This window comes from Brachyhypopomus gauderio, chromosome 19 (assembly GCF_052324685.1).
Source record: "Brachyhypopomus gauderio isolate BG-103 chromosome 19, BGAUD_0.2, whole genome shotgun sequence".
Classification (NCBI taxonomy): domain Eukaryota; kingdom Metazoa; phylum Chordata; class Actinopteri; order Gymnotiformes; family Hypopomidae; genus Brachyhypopomus; species Brachyhypopomus gauderio.
Window position 1 is genome coordinate 662501 of NC_135229.1, and position 21288 is coordinate 683788.

The 21288-nt window shown below is 43.4% G+C and overlaps 1 protein-coding gene and 1 non-coding gene across 8 annotated transcripts in view; both read left to right on the top strand.

Moving 5' to 3' along the window:
- Positions 1-286: 286 nt before the first annotated feature.
- On the top strand, positions 287-360 carry trnar-ucu (transfer RNA arginine (anticodon UCU)). Its single transcript has one exon. It is a non-coding gene; the product is annotated as a tRNA-Arg (tRNA).
- A 2943-nt stretch (positions 361-3303) lies between these two features.
- cadm3 (cell adhesion molecule 3) overlaps positions 3304-21288 on the top strand; it is an 81224-nt gene continuing 63239 nt past the window's right edge. For 3 of the 7 annotated variants that reach the window (XM_076981603.1, XM_076981609.1, XM_076981608.1), the window contains exons 1-2: positions 3304-3552; positions 7169-7344. In XM_076981603.1, coding sequence (XP_076837718.1) covers positions 7239-7344 — 106 coding nt within the window. In that variant the 5' untranslated portion in view covers positions 3304-3552; positions 7169-7238. Of the gene's footprint in view, positions 3553-4166; positions 4184-5411; positions 5569-7168; positions 7345-21288 lie in introns of those variants that run through there. The other 4 variants (XM_076981604.1, XM_076981605.1, XM_076981607.1 and 1 more) reach the window with 4 other exon arrangements.

Here is a 21288-nt window from a genome sequence, read left to right on the forward strand (position 1 = left end):
AAATCACGTGAGATTAACATATGTAGTATTTTGGGAAACGTATACTTGCTGTATTGGCAAATGAAATGAATTAAATATAGAAATATGTGCTATCGTTCTAGTAATTATTTTCCTGTGCGTTTCTAGTCCGCCATTGCGTCTTGTTGTAAGTTGTGGTGCGCGCCCTCTAGCGTCAGCTCCTGGAACTACAGGCCCGGCCGCTCACTGGTCCTGATGCTGCCGGTTGCGAGGGATGCGGATACGGATTCAGTACATGAGCTCGCGCTAGGACGAGTCAGGTGGCTCGGTCTCTGTGGCGCAATGGAATAGCGCGCTGGACTTCTAATCCAGAGGCTCCGGGTTCGAGTCCCGGCAGAGATGCGTCCGCATGCGTGCTTCACGGGTGTGAGGGCTGCGTTTTTTAACGTGATTTTGATGGACGGCAAATAGGTTACCCTGAAAAAATTTATATATGTTTGATATTACATTTTTATTTAACTCTGTTTGAATTCCACACGAAGCTCGCCGTATATTTATATTTATCCTATCTCGTGTTGGCTTTTTATGACACATGAGTATGAAAAAGATGCTACCCAACGGAGCGGGGCATAATTTAGTCATTTTGCAGAAATGTATTCCCGGGAGCAGCGCGCGCGAACGTCTAACGCTTTGCCTGCTCCCGTTTAGCTAAAAAATTCCTTTGCTGCGAACTCGTACCAAAAGAGCTCTACTAAGATTAATTAATTACAAAATTAACTTACAAAAAAGTCGAACTGTATGCAGAGACGACGGGTCGAGGGAGAGAGAGACAGTGGGGGGGGGGGGTGTCTAACGGAACGAGAGCGCATCAGTGTCCTATTGATTTTTGTTCAGAGGAGGCAGTGATTGGTTCTCTGTTGGAGATGGAGAGGGTCGCCTTATATGTGAGCTCGTGAAGCGACTGCTGTCAATCAACTGCTGTCCGTCCTATCTGACACCCCCCTCCCCCCAAATTAACTTTACTAAGCTTCAAGAATTTAGCAAAAAAAAAAAAAAAATCAGTGAAAAAAATAGTGAAAAATTTAGTCGATTCTGGCAGGTAATAAACTGTACAACATACGCGTCAAATTAACATCCGAGTATAAAACAGCAACCTCTAAAAATCAATTTCTACACGACCCAGAGATGTAACGTGCACCTCTAGCGCAGCGCATTTAAAGGGTTAAATGCTCCATATAAATGGAGAAACAGACGCTTCTGCTCTAATGCAACATTAAAACAAAAGTCCGGGAAACTTGACGGAATGTTTTGCTTTTGTAAATACACGATCACAAAGTGTGCACAAAGTCTACGAGTACACGTGTAGCTCATTCGCGTTACCGCTCGCTTAAAATTAAGGTCTACCTACATTGTCTTGCTCTGTTCACTTTAATCACCGCGCATGTGTATTAGGAAGAATAACCGTTTAATAATCCACTATTCGTCCTTTCGTTTATCCACTACTGTACAGTTTTGCTATTCAATGGGATGTCGCTTAACTCGTCCGCCTCTCTCTCTCTCTCTCTCTCTCTCTCTCTCTGTCTGTCTCTCTCTCTCTCTCCCTGTCTCTCTCTCACGTTGGAAGTCTCTGGATTTGATGGGAAGTGAAAACCACCGGAACTCAATGTGATGTCAATCTGATGCAATTATGAGTGACCTCGGATTCGCTAGAATCCTTCAGACTGATAACCGAGCCTTTTCTCTGTCGTTCCTCCGCTCCAGAGAGTCAGATTAGGTTTTTTAGCGCACGAGCCACAGACGCACGAGGACAGAGCTGCGCAGGTGGCGCACGAGAGCGCGTGGACAAGCACAGCGCTGCGGAGGATGACGTCAGCATGTCTCTAAATAAATAAATAAAACAAAATAAATAAACATTGTTTTTTTTTTAGGATTATATGCTAGTTTGTTTATTTTGTGTAATACAATTATTTGAAAATAAAGTTTTTAAAACATGCTTTTTAATTATAGTATCTAAACAAGCATAACCACACGGAACACATCTGAATTGTGGAGTAACCTGAGGCAGAACCATTGAACCACTGAACTACTGAACTACTGAACTACTGAACCACTGAACTACTGAACTACTGAACCACTGAACTACTGAACCACTGAACTACTGAACCACTGAACCACTGAACTACTGAACTACTGAACCACTGAACCACTGAACTACTGAACTACTGAACCACTGAACCACTGAACTACTGAACCACTGCCATGCTGAAGGACGTAAGCGACCCCCTCGGAAGGTACCGGAACAGCTCCGGTAGTACCGGCTCCGGTAGATGTAATCACGGTGTGTTCGTACTGATAACGGAGCGCGAGGCACTGAGTGGCACGCATGAACTAAGGTAGATGATAACGCAACACTCCCCCCATCACATCCTCTTTTATTTGTTCTCGCAGTAAGATTAATGCGTGACTTGAGGAAGATTACTTCGCTTATCCGTTTTCTTCTATCTAATCTCTTACATGGCTCGTTTGTTGCGTAAAATGCGTTGAGCCCCGGGGCTGGTTCTGATGCACAACTCAGTAAGTTGTATGAAATTCAACGGCAACTAGAGGCCCGTGCAGACGGAACCGGGGTACAAACAGGCTGTTAGGCGAGGAGGTGCGTGGGTTTGGGATCAGGTGGCCCGTGTCCCAGTTCCGGGTCGTGTAGGTTATGTCAACACCCGGACAGGTACGCGGCTCTGTTGGCTCTCCGCCTCACGGCCAGTCCACATTTAACCCGGCACCATACAGCAGGTAATCCGCCTGCAAAACTAATCTTTAATCCTCCCGCGGTTCACAGCTCGCTCCCTCCCCTCTCATCCCCTCTCTTCTTCTCTCCACCCCGCCCCTCTCCTCCCCTCTCATCCCCTCTCTTCTTCTCTCCTCCTCTCCTCCCCTCTCCTCTTCTCTCCACCCCTCTCTCCTCCCCTCTCCCGAACAGCCCCACAGTCTCTAGGGTCCACTGGGACTGTATCATAGACCACACCTCACGCGCCCAGCGCACTAGCGCCCTAAACACACTATATGATACCAACAATAACAACAATAACAGGAATAATAATAAACAATAATAATAATTTTCATTATTTTCAAATGATGAGACTCTCTCTCTTTCCCCCCCCCTCTCTCTCTCTCTTTCCCCTCTCTCTCTCTCTCTCTCTCTCTCTCTCTCTCTCTCTCTCTCTCTCTCTCTCTCTCTCCCAGGCTATGTGCTGGTCCTGTTATTCGAATGGTACGGGCCAAATCGTATTAAAATCCCCACCCCTCCCCCTGCAGCTCGCGCCAGACCCCTCCCTCTCCCCTCCTCCCTCTCTCTGCTGTCTTTCAGTCCGACTGTTTTTGCTGCAGTGAACGGTAGCCGTGGAGAGAGGAAAAAGACTAGAAAAACAAGACGCAAGGAGCCAGCCGAGGGAAGCGAGAGCAAACACGGGGAGATCCGGTAAACGGAGAGATCCGGTAAACGGGGAGATCCGGTCGGACCTTAGCACGAGCTGCGACAGCCAGATAGACGAACCAAAACACAGCGACCGAGCTTCAGGAGAAGATCTCGGTGTGTATGTAAGCTACTCTTTCTCTCCGAGCACAAACATACGCTCCCTCTCCCTCGCGCACACACACACACACACACACACACACACACACACACACACAGGTATATGATTATTGCCGGCGTCCTTCCATTATGTGAAATAAGACACCTGCAGGTTGTACATACGGGCACGCGCTCGTGTTGTGGAATGCACGGGTCCTCTCGGACACACAAACATCACAACAACAACTAGACAACAACAACAACACAACAACAACACAAACGGTACTCGGACCCGTGATTAGGAGCCGCGAGGCCGGGTGGGTGGTTGAGCGCGCGGTTCCCGGGCAGGTGCCCCCCCCCCCCCTCCACTCCTCTCCTCCCCCCGAGAGGTGGACCAGCATCTCCTCCTGCATTCAGCGAGCTCGCGCTGTGCACACCTGCCTCTGTTTTCCGCCTTTCGGCGGGGTGGCCCGGTAGCCCCGACAGCGCGTGCGGGAGAGAGGGATGCAGGAGAGAGAGATGCAGGAGTAGGAATGAGAAGAAGCGAGGAGGGAAAGGAGAACCTCACGGGCGGGTCTGGGTCGTATAGAGACACTACAGCAGGCAGCGTGTGTGTGTTCGTTCCTCTGCCGCTGTGTGACCCGACTATACTATTATGTGAGTGCGTCCGTGTCTCTGTGTCGGTCTGCCCGCTGTCGCGCGAGGCCGCGCGCGCCGAGTTCTCGGTGGCGACAGGTGCACTTCCTACTGCGCGTGCAGCGGGCGGAGCGGGAGACGGAGAGGTGTCCGCCCGCTCACGCGCCGAGAGAGAAGTTTCCGCCATCCCCGTTCTCAGCCGTCCCGGTAGCCGTTCACCGTCAGACTGCTGTCGGAGCGGAGTCTCTGGGTTAAGCTGGGCGTACACTGTACGATATTTTAAATCGTGTACTCAGCTCCAGCTCAAACTGTACGACTAAATCGCAGGGTTTAAAAGTTCACAGCTCACGATTCACATACTCACACTATACGACCCGACGCTCTCATGCGATCTCACGAGGAGCGATTTGAATTTCAAACATGTTTGATATTCTTGCGACGCCGCGATTTCTGATCGGGAGTTGGTCGTGAGGTGTGAATCGCTCCTCGTTTACCTGTGTAAACTATACGATGCACGACACGCGATTGAGCCGAAACTCGGCCCGATCGAAAAATAGTCGCACGAGTGAAAAATCGGCTGAAAATGGGCCAAAAATCGCACAGTGTACGCCCAGCTTTAGCGGACAACTGAGCTGCGTCTGAACCGCTGATAGAAGTTTTTGTTGGGCAGTTGTTCGGTTTGTTGTGTTTTGTTGTTCGGTTTGTTGTGTTTTCTTGTGCGGTTGTTGGCCATTTCTCCAGAGCGCCGCCTCTGTGTCTTGTTCATCAATCAGTGTCACACCTGGAGAACTGGGAGAGTCTCATAAACAAGTCATCAGTTTAACGTGACAACACACCGTAGATAGACGGACACTCAGACTATATTAGGTGTAGTCTACACTGATGATTAGCTCTTATCAGAAAAGCCCTGTCGTTGTGTGAACAGATAAAAATATCAGAATTATTAAGATTTAAAAAATGATATTGAAATCAAACTGAATTTATTTCCAGCATATTGTCAATATAATACATTTGTTATGGGAATTGTATGTTTCATATATTTAAAACTTGCCAATTTAAAGTAACACATTAATTCATTTCTTCAAAAAACATATAAAACATCCAGCTGCCTCTTTCAAGCCAAACACAATTTAGAAAATTAAATTTGAAAAATAGTTGGAGCACTCAAGAAAATGTAAGAGCTGGCTTCCTTCTGGACACGCACAGAGGTCCTGTGGGCCTCTGAAGACCATGTGACAACAGCATACTCAACCTACAGTAGCAACACGTTCAAAAGAGGAATCCAGAACTCAGTAATTTATAAAGATTAAATGCAGTTTCAACTGCACATGGATATGACTGCCAAAACTGCAAGTGCTAATTCAACACTAGGAATTCAAATGTTGCTTCTGTTATAAACAAGTAAGGTAAGGTGTTATCATTAGCTACTGTATGCCTTAGCTAACCACATACTGATGCTGAACTAGCACAATGAAATATAGTACTGTCTCTAGTATTGTCTCTCTAGTACTGTGATTCTAGTATTATCTCCCTGATACTGTGTCTCTAGTATTGTCTCTAGTTTTGTGCCTCTAATATTATCTTTCTAGTTCTCACTCTCTAGTATTGTCTCTCTAGTATGGTGTCTCTAGTGTTGTTTCTCTTGTCTCTGTAGCACTGTATCTTTAGTATTTTCTCTATAGTATAATCTCTCTAGTACTGTGTCTCTAGTATTCTCTCTATAGTATAATCTCTAGTACTGTGTCTCTAGTATTCTCTCTATAGTATAATCTCTCTAGTACTGTGTCTCTAGCATTATCTCTCTAGTATAATCTCTCTAGTACTGTGTCTCTAGCATTATCTCTCTAGTATAATCTCTCTAGTACTGTGTCTCTAGCATTATCTCTCTAGTAATATCTCACGGTAGATAATGAAATCACTTTTAAAATACATCATGATTTCTTTTAATTGTAGGTTTATAATATTCAGTCTTGGATGTTTACATGATGCAGAAGTTAAGCAAACAGATGAGGATTAATGGCAATATAATTAACTCATGTTTTACATATGTGGATATTTTGTATGTTTTGCTCATTTTGGAAGGTTAGATAGTAAATTAATTAATTCCATTAAATAAACTAATGAGATAATTTCAGGATTTCAATCTTGGGTCATTTAATTTTCTCAAACTGCTTTGTTGAATAATCATCTGAATATGATCTAATCCAATTTTGTAGCATTAAAATAGGCAGTCTTGTGCATGTGTGGTGGGAAACAAAATTCTGATTTAAACATACTGATCCTGATACTGGTTGTTCTTCTGAGAACTCATTGAAAAGCACTATTGAACTTGCAAAGGACCTGGTAAATTTGCTAGCTCAAACTTAGCAAATTGACAACTTAAATTTTTATTTTTAAAGTTTATTGCTATTTTATTATTTTATTTTATTATTATAAGTTTATTCCTCTATTTAACATCTAAGTATAATGTATGGGAAATTATTTCTGTTTAATTCAGCTCTTAAGTGCTTGACACTTGTGACATCAGAGCACAATCACATTCTAGAATGCCTTTGTTGGAAATCCAAATACTACACTTGACATTATGACATCATAGCACAATAATACATTCTAGAATGCCTTTGTTGGAATTTGAAACACATGCAACAAAAAGCCTCATGCTACAGAGATCAGTCCTGTACTTTGACATCAAACGGTTAACGGATAAGTTTAAAGTCTGGATGCAATTTTAGGTTAAATGATGGGCATTAACCAATAGAAAAGCAGCCTGTCAATGTCACAGCTTTCTGTGTCATTCATTGTGGCATAGGCTCTGTTTGCTGCACAGTGATTCGATCCCAGCATCACCTCATACACAGTGAATTACAGAAGCAGATCGATAGAAGCTCAGAGGCAGTGTATGAATATAGCAAAATGTGCATGTGAGAGTTCATGGAAGTGTGCGTCAACCAACCAGCAGGCGGATGTTTCTAATGAGTGTGTGTGTTTTCTCTCCTGTCTGTATAGGTAGTGCCTAAGTGATAATCACATCTTCAAGCTTTGCGAGGTTTCATCTCAACAAACGACACACAGACAGATGAGAGAGCGTGCAGGAGTCAACATGGCGTTCCCGTCACTCCCAGCGTCCACGTTTGTTGCCGTGATGCTTTTTGCAGCGTGTGCCCAGAGCAACAATATGTATGGTAAGAACATCACTCTCGCTCTCGGTGTCCTTCCTCTGTCTGAGCCGCTTTCACTGCTATCAGTTGTTACAGAAGATGCTAATAAGCCCGTGGTGTGCTGGGGAATCCCGCCTGTTTTAACACCAAAGGAATTTATGCTGTTTTTAAAGATAATGTGTAACACATACACATTCTCCCTCTCTTTCTCACACACTCACACATGTATTATACACATTTTTATGTTTCTGTGGGTTTGTCTTGTTGACGATGCGCTGTCTGAACGAACCACATCGGACAATTGCCTTTTTACCTCAAGTTGCAAATTAGCGGTAATCTATTTTACATTATCCCTCAGGTGTTAATGAACACTGTGTGATTTACTAATTCAACCTGTTTGATATTACCTGTATCAGTATGATCTTCTGGGAATGAGCCAGTACTGAAGGCATGATGAAATACACTGATTATGCCATAAACAGTCAGAAAAAATCAGAAAAAATTCTGATTTGTTTGACAGCTCTGATTCTGACTACGGTTTTTTTTTACGTGAATCGTATACTTTTACTCAGTGGTGACAGTTGGACTCGTGCTACAGATATGCAGTAAAAATGTTTCTCAGAAAGATGTTTTTATGCTTGATGCATATTTTGATGAAAATGCTTTAATTAGACAAACACACAACCCCATAATTGTATAAGGTAACCAGTATGGAAGAGGGGCTGTATGAACACATTAATGGTTAAAAAGGCCATGAGGGGTTAAACTTGAAGGATTGAGGTTGATGGGTTGTGAATGACTGAGGTAGAAAGATAATGAAGAACTGAGGTTGATTGGTTGTGAAGGATTTGAGGTTGATTGGTTGTGAAGGATTTGAGGTTGATTGGTTGTGAAGGATTGAGGTTGATTGGTTGTGAAGGATTGAGATTGATTGGTTGTGAAGATTTGAGGTTGATTGGTTGTGAAGGTGTTGTCTGTTTTCCTGAATCTGTTTGAGCCAAAGCCTCTGATAGTCAATATATAGGTGTCAATATATAGAGGATGTCACCCTTCATCCAGTCACCTTCTACTGTTGTGATGTAAGAGCACCTTCATTCAGCCCCTTCATCAGCAAGTCCTGAATATTCTCTCTACGTAAGGTTTAGAGGTGAATATATATGCACTGTATACATGGATTAGAGTTATAACATTTTGGAAGCTGCAGGACTCAAGTGAGTTTTGGGCTGAGTTCTGTGTGGCTTCAGTAGTTGAGAAGCTGGCGTCTCCTACTGAAGATGGAGTGAAAAACAAAACGAATAGAAAGCAAGAGGAGATGGAGATCGGTGCCGCAGGAAAGTGAGGAAGTATAAACAGGAAAGAGATGTGAGGATTTAAAGATGTCATCTTTCACCCAAACTTCAGCCATTGCTAATGTACTCTTAATGCAAGCCACCTTCATTCATCTACGGTGTTAATGTAACCTCCCTGTGCTGTCAGAAGCTGCTTACTGATTTTGTTTTAGTCAGTAATGAGCTCTTCATCCACATGGAGCCCCAGTAGAGACCTTCTGGGCTTTGGCTGACTCACCAGAATGTAGACTGACTGTGGAGCAGATGTCATTATTTCCTGTGAGAATTACTGTTGTTTCAGCACAGGTTAGTATCTCCAGTGGTGAAGCTTCTGGTGCATGTTGGCTCCCAGGAGCCCAGACGGTGATCTTTTGGCAGCCGCTTGCTTCTCCCCCTTGAGCCGACAACGAATCCGTTTCCTGGAACCGCTTCTCACGCTAGCGAAGCACTCGGTTACTGCTTTGTCTGGTCGTGTCTTTTTTGTGTGGCTGGCTTCCTACGATTTCTGCTGGTGTGATGATTCAACGGTAGTAGTGTTGAAGAGTCAGGGCGATGAGGACCGCATGCGAGCATCTCCTCCTGTTGGTTACGTGTCCAGATACCGAGTCTCTGTGGGTCTGGCCTCATTAGTTTGGAGCAGTCATGCAGTCTGGTACAATGTTGGTGCCACATTATAAAAACCTGGTAATAAGGTTTTTAATCACACACTGCAAGCTCGTGCTCTTTCCTTGGAACCTGAATTAAATATCAAGAAGATCTACAAAATTCAACATTTGATGCTATAATAATGGCCTCAGGTTCTTCACAGTTGGCTCCTCTCTCTTCATTACCATGACATTGAAGTGGCCTGCTCTGGTTATTCTAAGGGTACCTAGATGGTCTTGCTGTCTCCAAGTGTAACCGTGTCTCTAATCCTCTCCAGATTCTGTTGAGGCTTATTTCTGAAACGAAATCTCCAGTGAGGTTCCTATGATTTGAACTTCTCCACAGGATTGCAGTGACATACTTGGTCATTAGTTACTGATCTTCCATTTTGTTGGAGTTGTGTGCAGTGAGTTAACCCTAATAGCTTTACTCAGTGTCACTCAGTGTTACTAATTCTGACATTTGCCTTCTTCACATCTTACAACTCTGGTGTCATACTGCAATTCAGAAAGCAATTTACAAATCAGAACATGTACAAATTCAACACACCTCTTTAACACCCTGCTCCAGATTTAATCTCCTAATCCCTTGCTATGCTAGTTGTTATGGCTACATTAACATCTAACACTGTATTGTGAGAAAGATGACAGCTTCGTTGTAAACACATCCACTGTATTGCAAAGGCACAGATGGCTCAGTGTTGCCAGAAGCCTAATTTGAATGGATACAGTAGTTTGGAATTTTCCTACAATTTTCCCAGGGATCCATATTTTACTCCCAACACACCGAGTCAAGCAGCCTGGTTCCTGAGTACCTGCCACAGGTGTGCTGGGAGCTAAGCTGTCACTGAAATATGGACAATTAGTGCTGGCATTGCTCAGGCCTTATGGAGTGGGAAACATTATTTCTGATATACTCCCTCTATGCAATTATCTTCTGTGTGCATCATCTCGCATGTGTTACTGATACAGTGTTTGATCATTTCTGCAGCTGTGCACATATGAGTAATCTTGCTTAGCTATGAAAATTACTCAATCATTGAAGTGAAGGTCTGGAACCAATAGTGACATTTTACCTTTGGGATTAGTGGAGTCACAGTACATAAATGTAAAAACTGTCCTTTAAAATGACTTAATCCTTACAGGACGTTTTCTAGAAGTCATGACAGAAAACGTGACTTATCCTCTATGTTCGGACTCCTGCCGTTTTTCCACGTCTGCCGTCTCTACTCCAGATATGGAATGGAAGTCACAGATGGATAGATAAGGAGCAAGAGAGAGAGCGAGACAGAGAGAGAGAGAGATATTTTTATAAGACAGACTTTTATAGCACCTTATTTTTATACCCTTCTACGAAGGCCAAGAACCCTTGGTAAGCAAGGAAAGGAAGTGGTCCCGATCGATAAGAGTACATTTGGAGCTGAGAGACTATCACTCATTCTTGGGCTGTAGCCTCAGCAGAAGTGCCCTGTGAAGGCACCCTCAGCAGAAGCTCCCTAAAAAGCACCCCTCATTACATTCTCCTACGGAGGTGTATCCTCATTAGAAATGCCCTACGGAGGTGTCCCCTCAATAGAAGTGCCCTATGAAGGTGTGCCCTCAATAGAAAAACCCTAAAAGGTGTGCCCTCAATAGAAAAAACCCTAAAAGGCATCCCCTCAGTTGAAGTGCCCTACAAAGGTGTCTACTCAGTGCTAATTCATGCAAATCAAAGGCTGCCTCATCACATCACTGTAGCGGTTCCATATCCACAGTCAAAGTGCAGTCCAAGGACAATTAATGCTTCAATGGATCTACTGTCTTGTCTCATTAATATCTTAATAGTTGATTGGTGAGTGTAGCTGAACTCTAATACCTTTCAATAAATCATCAGTTATTTTTGTGAAGTGTTATATTTGAACAATTTTAACATGGAAGATAACCGTAAATTTTTGTTTAAATTTCATGAAACAAACACACATTTGTTGTTATTATTATTATTTGTTTTATGAAAAAATAACTTGGAAACGTATAAGATTATAAGGACATTGTATCTTATTACTATTTACAGATTCTATCCATAAATTTGCTATAATTAAATATTGAATGTGTGTGGTAGTTATTGGATGATTGAAGGTTATATCCCTACTTCCTGTTATACCCCTACTTCCTGTCAACTGCATTTTTTTGGTCATATTAAAAGGATCCTTAAAAATGGCATGTTGGTCACGTAACAGAACAAGAAATGCAGAAATGCACTGAATATTTTATTATTTCCTGTAAAGGCAACCACGTATGAGTGGTTAGCACAGATTATATGCAGTGGTGGTTCATCCAGTAATTTGGGACACTCATCAGGTTGTGTGTGGTATACCTACATCCATCAGGTTGTGTGTGGTATACCTACATCCATCAGATTGTGTGTGGTATACCTACATCCATCAGGTTGTGTGTGGTATACCTACATCCATCAGGTTGTGTGTGGTATACCTACACCCATCAGGTTGTTTGTGGTATACCTACACCCATCAGGTTGTGTGTGGTATACCTACACCCATCAGGTTGTGTGTGGTATACCTACACCCATCAGGTTGTGTGTGGTATACCTGCACCCATCAGGTTGTGTGTGGTATACCTACATCCATCAGGTTGTGTGTGGTATACCTACATCCATCAGAAGCTCCATCTCCTTGAATGAGGGAGGAATTGTTCTGTGAAATGTCTGAATCTGCAAAGTTTTTACAAAATTCTGGATTTATTTGTCCAGAATTGTTTCTTCAGAAGTGAAGAGCATGTTAATTTTGTAATCAAGTGGGCATGGGCTGATCGATAAGAAGGGGTTGTTGGAAGGAACTGTTCTGTACACTGCAGGTTGTTCCCAAGGGCCCCGTGTGAACTGGGTGTTTGGAGCTGATTCTGACTCACTCATATAGATAACAGAGCTCATCACCACACTCACACACTTTCACTATGTCAGCTCTTTCTGCTACAAGTTGAATTATTCATTACTGTATTTTTTGGTCAATGTGCATCCATATTAACCTGCGTGTGCGTGTGCGCGCGTGTGTGTGTGTGTGTGTGTGTGTGTGTGTGTGTGTGTGTGTGTGTGTGTGTGTGTGTGTGTGTGCTCTTGAGTATGTAATAACCTCCAGTAACAGTCAGAGAGACCTGGTCACTTCATGGAGTTCCCAGAGTGGTGATGTAGTGAACCAGATGTGAATGTTGTGCATTGTGAAGTTTTGTGTTGCTTGTGTTTGAAAGTGTCACTAGATTCAGACAGACTAGTTTCACTAGTGTTACTAGTTTCAGACAGACTAGTTTCACTAGTGTTACTAGTTTCAGACAGGCTAATTTCACCAGTGTCACTAGTTTCAGACAGGCTTTACTGAGATAGAGTTGAGTTATTCTGTTAATATCAAGCTTCTCTGCCCAGGACTTTTGGTCTCTGAGTTAACATAGTCATATGAATGTCAAATATGACATATCAACATATAAAGTCAAACAGAAAATCACAGTCAGTGTATGAGAGTCATTTCCAGGAGTACATTAGTGGCATAGGGAGAATTTCAGAACCAGTCACTGCAAAAAACCTTCCATCAGGGAATAAGCTCAGAGGATGAATATGCACTAGGAGTTTGAGCTGGTCTTCTCTGAAGGTACCTGCACACCCTTACTGTATATCGATTTTGACATGAAAAGATATTGATCTGATGAAGCTAGAAATCCATCAGTTTTAGTAAGATCCTAATCTGAGCATGAGGAGACCTCACCCTTCGTCCATATTTACTCTCATCCAAATCTTTTTTTTTTCCTTCGGTTGTCTGCGACCTCACATTTGTTGTTATGGCATAGCGGTCATGCAACAATTACCAATGTAACTCCACCTCAGTAAAATCATGAACGTCTCTCAGAACATCACCGTCATGGACGTCTCTCAGAACATCACCGTCATGGACGTCTCTCAGAACATCACCGTCATGGACGTCTCTCCACAGAACATCACCGTCATGGACGTCTCTCTCCACAGAACATCACCGTCATGGACGTCTCTCTCCACAGAACATCACCGTCATGGGTCTCTCTCCACAGAACATCACCGTCATGGACGTCTCTCTCCACAGAACATCACCTTCATGGGTGTCTCTCTCCACAGAACATCACCTTCATGGGTGTCTCTCCTCAGAGCATCACAGCTTTATTGCTCATACTGGGTTTTTTGTCTCTGTCATTTTGCTGCTCCGTATTACTTGATAAAACATCAAATGCTGCATTTTAAAAAACAACTGGTGAAGTGTACAAGCAGCAGGCAGACGCGTCTAGGGCTTGTGTGTACTGCACAGTGTCATTTTCACCCGTGTTGATGCCTCTGGCGAAGCGGAGCTGGAATTGTCAGTCAAAGCAGTTGTTGGTTTCAACTTCCAAACCCACCGATGCAGGAGAGTCTTGTAAGAGCGCTCTGTTAGTGCTGAGTAAGGCAAAAACGCATTACTGATGCCTGCTCAAGTTTTTTAAAGATGATCTATTATTATGGAAACAGACATGTGCCACATATGTAAGTGAGCAGCACATGCGTGTAAGTGGTTCTGTGTACGAGCTACGGAGTGTAAATGAGTGTCGGCCAAATCCTGCAAATGTAAACAAAAACACAAACATCACCCTGGATCCTGCAGTCTGGTCTCACACTGAACATGAGAACGAGAAACAAGCAAGTCTTTAATTATTTATTCAAAAGAAAATTGTTCAATTTATGCACTGCAAGATAATTAGACCCACTTTCTCCTGTGGAGTGTAGTCCAGAGTGGTGCGTCCCCAGCTGCCTCAGTGTGATTGCAGGCCTCTCCAGTCCCATAAGCGCCTCTAGACGCTGTGCACTTTCACCGCAGAGTAGAGCGCAGTGCATTTGATTAGTGCTTTTCTGTACCAACACCAGAACAGGCCTGTGGTGCCAGAGCTGACAGGAACACAGCGTCACCGAGCCTGTGTAGTTATCTGATTTATGGAAGAAAATAACTTGTCTTGTTTTTGAAAGGACTGACTGCACTCTGGGAGCGGCACGTAATCAGGTGATACTGCGGCCCGGAAACGGAGGTTCTCAGCACGATGTGAAGGGTGTAATGTGGTCAGCTGATGTGAGCAGCAGGCTGTGGTGTTTTTCTAATTTAATCACTAAGATTAGTTGAAAGGCCGTTTCCTAATAGCTATCCGCAGTGATCCCGTTATGACCAGCTGTGAGGTCTTTATTCAACATGTTTCTTAAGGTGAGCATGCGTAAAAGGTTGCACGTACAGTATCTCAGTTTTCACTTCCTGTCTAAGCATATCTTAAATGAGATTTTCTCATGAATGAGATTTTAATCTCTGGGTAGAGTAATTTATAACGGAAGGGGATTTAATTTTTGTTCCCACTGTTGTATAGATATGCCAGTATAGGGCCATCTGCAAAGAAAATAAATATTGTTAATTGTTTGAATTCAAAACAAGTTTGAGATCTAAATAGTAAATGTGGATTTTCTATGACCTTCAGTGTGTCTCACACACACACACACACACACACACACACGTAAATAAGCCTCTGGTCATTATCTTCATTCGAGCTGCTCCGTGTTCTGCTTGCCCTCACAAACACTCATACCAGCACCACCGTAACCAATCAGAGTGCCACATAACCACGTTAAACCGCCCACCGCTGCTACTGGAACCAATCAGGGTGCTGCATAACCATGTTAGCCTAGCCACCAGCGCTACCGGAACCAATTAAGTCTGCTAGGAAGGGCTGGCGGGCTGTGTCAGCTAAGCGTGTAGCGGGCAGCGTGCCACGGCTCTGCTGTGCTACACGTGCTCCGTGTCTCTGGAGCGCCGCAGTAGCCCGACTGCTCCACAAAGGTCATTTACAGTTTTCTACGACTGCTAACATCCGTTTGTCCAATCTGTAGTCACATTTTCAAAACTCTAAACACAGTGAACACAACATCAGTCTTCAGTGTTTATACAATTAGTACAATTCATGTTGCTTTTGTATAAAATGCAGTCATTTAACATGTTTCTACAATGCTTACATTTTCTATACACACAAGGTTATCCAATAACAAAATTCTGGATCATTTTTGTATTATTTACAAATGTTTGCACACAGCATGTCAAAAATGAAAACCATAAAATACAAAGTTCTGCAATAACAAAGGCAGCTGAAAAGATATTAGGCCTACTGTAATACACATTTTTTGCACATATAGATCAATGAAATAAAATGAAGTACAGTAATGTAGCGGGTCAGAGAGGAGCAAATATAACAATTTGTCCTGCAATCTCAAGTGCTGGTTTGGTCCTTCACAAATGCCAGATTGGTCCCTATAACAGTGACCTCCTTCTTTCGTTTTTGAATGAACTCTACCAACAACTGGTTCCAGAAGCAGAAAGGGAACAGGTGGGAGGAAACACGAGGACATTTGTGATGGGACGATGTAGCATTTTGTCATTCTCATGTCATCACAAACTGGTTTATAGACCATCCAAGAGTGATGTCCCTTTTCCTCCCGCCCATCTCGCCTTTCCTCAACCCCACTAAGGAACTTTTTTCAGTCTGGAGGTGGAAGGTGTATGATCATCGGCCCCATGACCAAATGTCCCTGCTGCATGCAATGGATCCCGGCTGCAGAGACATTTCAGCTGAAGACTGCCAGGGGTGAAAAAGGCATACCAAGCTTTTCTTTCCCAGGTCCATGGCAAGGACCAACATCAGATGTGATGAGGATGAAAACATGTGGCCAACTGCTGAAGACCATTTAGATTAGACCTAACAAGACTGTTTAGTTTTGTATTCTGTTTTCCCCCTTGTGTGGCTTTTTTTGTATATGTGTATTTTTACACATATGGAACCATGGCTAATTAAGTTTACAATTACAGTAATTATTTTTTTGGGTTAGGCCACAATTTACAGTAATGTCCCTAATACAGTAAAATTCCCTAATACAGTAAAAAACTCCTTTTTTGTCTAATCTACATTCCATATAGTACCTAATAGTAAATATCACTCATTGTGTAGACAGTATGTTGCCAAAAATGCACACGTCCAAATGAAGCAGATTACAGTAAAAATGAACTGACTAAGAAAACAACAGTTACAACAAATGTTATTTTAAAATGTCTGTTGTTTGCTGTTGTTACATGTAATACTGTTTCTGTATTGCCATTAAATGTTAGTTTTTTTACAGTGGTTGTGCAGTGATTGACTATGTTAATCTCGAATAGAGAATCTGCTAGTGTTTGAAAGAATGATTGGATACTGAACCAGGTTTGCTGTGTTTTAACAAAGTTGGTGTATAAAGAGAAAACTTTGTTTGCGTTGTGAAGTGCAGAGTTGGTATTTAGTTAAGAAAATGCGCTTTTGAAAAAGATATTAACTATTTGGCTATTTGTATGAGGTAAATGTGTTGCTGTGTTTAGAGTTTTGAAAATGTGTCTCGGGTATTGGGAAACGCATGTTAGCAGTCGTAAAAAACTAATGGGAGCCGTAAAGAATGAAAGCTTGTTTGGCACAGTGTGTTTCAGTCCTCTTCTGGATTCAATCATCCCCAGCAGACCAGCCTGGCCCCGCCCACAATCTCACACAACTGACTCGGCTCGTGAGGTCATTCTACAGCCCTCGTCATGCGAGTTTGTTATGTTAGGCCAGGAAAAACACAGGTGAGAGGGCGCAGGGTCTAGGGTCTTAGGGTTAGGGGTTACTGCTAGGATCTAGGGTTTAGGGTCCATGGGAGAGCAGGAATGTTATTAAACTGTGGGTCTAGGGGCTTCACACACACACACACAGCTCCCTACACCAGGACTAGAAACTGCAGGACTCTAGTAATAGACTATAGACTCTAGTAATGGACTATTGTCCTGGTGTGCTGGGGTTTCATACACTGCACAATTTTTCTGCTTTTTCTGCTCAGCTGGACCTGATTCGGCCAAAGAAGGCTTGATAATTAGCTGATGAGCTGAATCAAATGTGCTTCTGCAGGGGGAATATAGAAATGCTTGGTGTTGGTGTCCCTGTTCTATTACCCCCACAGCCAGCTGGGGGGGGACGTGAGGGGCAGTTTGTGCTGTCAGTGCGCCGCTGGGGTCAGATACTGAAAGGCTTTTCTAGAGCTTCACTACATGTGTGAATTTGTCTTATCTAGAGCATGTTGGGGGTTTTCAGTTGCGTTGCAAAGTTTCGTCAGTGTAGTGTACCAGTGAGTAGACGTGAGACGGTGAACATTGTGCACTTGCCCAGATGGGTAATTGAATCCCTGTTCTCCAGACGAGAAGCAGCTTTAATGATAAGTGACGTTAGTGATTACGATAACACTAAACCCCGGTGTAATTAGTAATGTCTCGTTAAGAGAATATCACTGATTGGTAGTGGCAGCTATGACTGGACCCAAGAGATAGTTGCTAAGTTAGATGAGTGACCTGAACACTAGTTTGATAAAACCACGTCTTCTCTGATCCACGGTGGACCAGAACCTGTAGGGAGAATGTGCAGGAAATGACACCATGACACAGTATGAGAAGTGGTGGATCAGTAGGCGTCTACCAGGGAATGGAGACTTGAGAAGACTACGAACTGCTGACAGAAGAACAGGCGGAGAAGACAGCTTCCACAGAATCTACAGCTCATGGGTAACATGGCTGAAAACTGGAGAAGATCTAAGCAAAGATGTCTACTGAATGTCATGGAAATTGAAGCAGATCATAGAAGTTGTGGGAGAAGCTTGTACTATATTCCTGCGTGTGTTGGGCGTCAACGCTCTGCACAACTTTCAATTTGAGGAAAATGGGGATGAAATGAAACCAGTAATGGATACGTTTGATGTATATTGCAATCCAAAATAACACATTTGAGAGGCTCAGATTTCTCACATGGTCTAAGAAAAGTGGAGAAATTACAACCCAATACGTGACTGAGCAGTGTCCATGTAGAAAAGTACCATTCACTCCTCAAAACCAACCCAAGGCCCAGGAGGAACATGAGCGTGATAGAGCAGTTTGATAGAGCAGACTAATCATCTGGGCACTGGGTTTGCTCTGTAGTAATGTGATAGAGCAGACCAGGGGTGCTCACAGTTTTCAGCTTGCGAGCTACTTATAAGATGACCAAGTCAGAAAGATCTACCGTGGTGGCGGCGAACGTAATTTGTTGAGCGGGGGGGGGGGGGTGGCGAACGTAATTTGTTGAGTGGATTGCAGATTGGCTACCGTGAATGTCAATCAAAATACAACCGTCAGAGCAGATGTGCGATTCATCTACTACTATTTTATGTGACGCGATCTACGCACATTCCTTCGCGATCGACCGACACTTCCTTCGCGATCGACCGGTCGATCGCGATCGACGTAATGAGCACCCCTGGAGCAGACGATCCCAGAGACGTGTACAGAGCAATACAAGAGAACATTCCAAATTACCAGGGAATAATGTCACAGTTCACAGATGCAAAACATTTCAACAAGCGAAATGCATCTTCGGAGTTTCTGGAAGCCGAAATGAGGTAACGGCAGCTCAAAGCCACGTTCAACAGTCTTTTTAGCAGCAGGCACAAGTTGCTCAGGCTCCGTTTGGCACAGCCTCAGAACCTGAAGTGCACCGTAAAACAACTCGCACGATCTGGCAGCATGTGGGACGTGCAAGCACTTCTGTGGACGACGTCATAGTGTGGGGAAGATCTAAGAATTAGCATGATGACAGCCAGGTTGGGAAGAGTGTGAGAAACTACAGGAAAAGAACAAATCAAAACGTGTGTTGGGAGTGACTGGGAGACATTAACAATAAAGGCATCCGGCCTGAAAGATTTCGGCAGTGGAAAACACGCCCAGACTTCTGTGGAAAAAGAGATCGAGAGATTCAACCGAGTGGTGGTACATGAGGAAACGTATACCTCACCTCTCAGAGACACTCCGCTGGGACGAGCAATAGAAAAGACAAGAGACAAGTACCGAACGTGAAGTAACATGGAACAGGCTGTTAAACCCGCTGACAACAGAAACAGTTCTGAGGTTCTATTAAGGCCAGTTAAGATTTAATTGGCTGCATCGCTACAGTGGAATTGATGCAGTTCTCCTGCAGAAATTCCCAGTGACATATGCACCTCAGTCCATGACCAACCCTGAAACCTGTTGTGCTCAAATTGAAAACAGTTTAGCGGCACAGCCTAAGCACGTGAAAGATTTCACCAGTTTGTGTATGGACAAGTCACAGATTGCCTCATTCAAGAAATCACTCGGTGTGTTCACGGAGGAGACGTAGTCAAACGTTACAAACACCAACAGAGCTGATGTAGCAGATACTTATTCCTGCGCAGTTTATCCAAATGTAAAGGGTTGGACAGACATGCACAATGAATCATCAGATTCAGATTTTAAAAAACGGAGGTCGTTTGACTGGAGACAAGAAAAGACACGTTGATGAACAAACTGAAACAAATGAAACTGGTCAGATTGTCAAGTGTGAGACTAGGCTGCTCACCAGCCATGACAGAACACCTGGACCTGTGGGCTGAGCTGACACTGGTGGGCTGAGCTGACACTGGTGGGCTGAGCTGACACTGGTGGGCGACGTCATGTATAAAGGAAGAGTGAAAAAAAAACGATTTGCCACCAACATCGGGGAGCTGAGCAGTAAACGGGAAGCACAAGGATTTTGTGTTAACCAACAACGAAGCAGGAAGTTCCAGACGCTAACACCTTGCACCAGACAGACGGTGGACAGGCCGTTCCAGAAAACTGGAGCTGAACCTTTTTTATGTGATGAAGGTGGACTACCTCATTGTCTCAGACTGCTATTCTTTATACTCTATATCTCTGAAATTCACAAGATGAACAGTAAAACGGTGAAACAGTCCATGAAGCCAGAACTTTCATGGCATGGAATACCAAGTGAGGTGCTTAGCGAGGATGGTGCACAGTTTGCTAATGAGAAGTTCAAGGCCTTTGGTAAAATGGTTTGATTTTGCACACTGCACCTCAAATCCTTACGTCCTATAGTCTAATGTCCTGTAGAGAGTCTGTAGGTACAGACTGTGAAAAGGCTAATGCACAAATGTGGGAGTGATCGTTAGCTGAATCATGAGTGAGTGTCATGAGGTCATGAGTGAGCGCCATGAGGTCATGAGTGAGCGCCATGATGTCATTAGTGAGCGCCATGAGGTCATGAGTGAGCGTCATGTGACTCTGGAGTTAAATGCAGCTGTTCTATGGCCCCCTTGTTGCTCCATAGCAGAATTAGAACTTTAGGTCAGAATAAAATGATCAGTACTACCACAGTGCCTTGCAAAGCATTCTAACACTAATAGTTGAACACCGAACAGTCATAAATGCTGGAATTTGTCAGGTCTAATTAACTCAGCAGTGGTGGTGACGTACACACTAATTCATGTGACAAGAAAGGCAACAGTCTAGCCTAGTTAATTAGCTTGCTAACAAAGTGGCATAGAGGAGAAAGATTCACACAGATGAACACAGAATCAAGAGATGGATGGATACTCTCCTTTACATTGGTGTGCACCTCAACTGGCCTCCTGATATATTTCTTTTCTAATGAGAAACTGTCGAACAAAAAGTTGAATGTTCAGAGACATTTTACAAGAAACCATGCTACTTTTGCAGAAAAGTTTCATGCTCAAGTTGTGAGACAGGTTGCTATTGCTGAGGTAAATCTTAACACGGAGCAAAATAAGTGAAAATAAGATGATTAAATCATCTGACAGTATGCCTTATGCCAGATTTGTAGCATCTCAGAGCTCATTAAACATGAAAAGCCATTTACTGATGCTGAATATGTACAGGGATGTTTTATGAAAGTGGTCGAGCTGCTCAATGCTGATATAAAAAATAAAAACTAAATCCTGAAAAGATTGAAGACATGCCCCAATCTCCAAAACCTGTCAGATCCAGTTCTGGTCTTACCTGAATTTCTTACGTTTAGCCCGAGCTACTTTAGCACAGACTGAAACACATTTACATTCATAAGGTTCAAATGTTGACCAGTGAAAT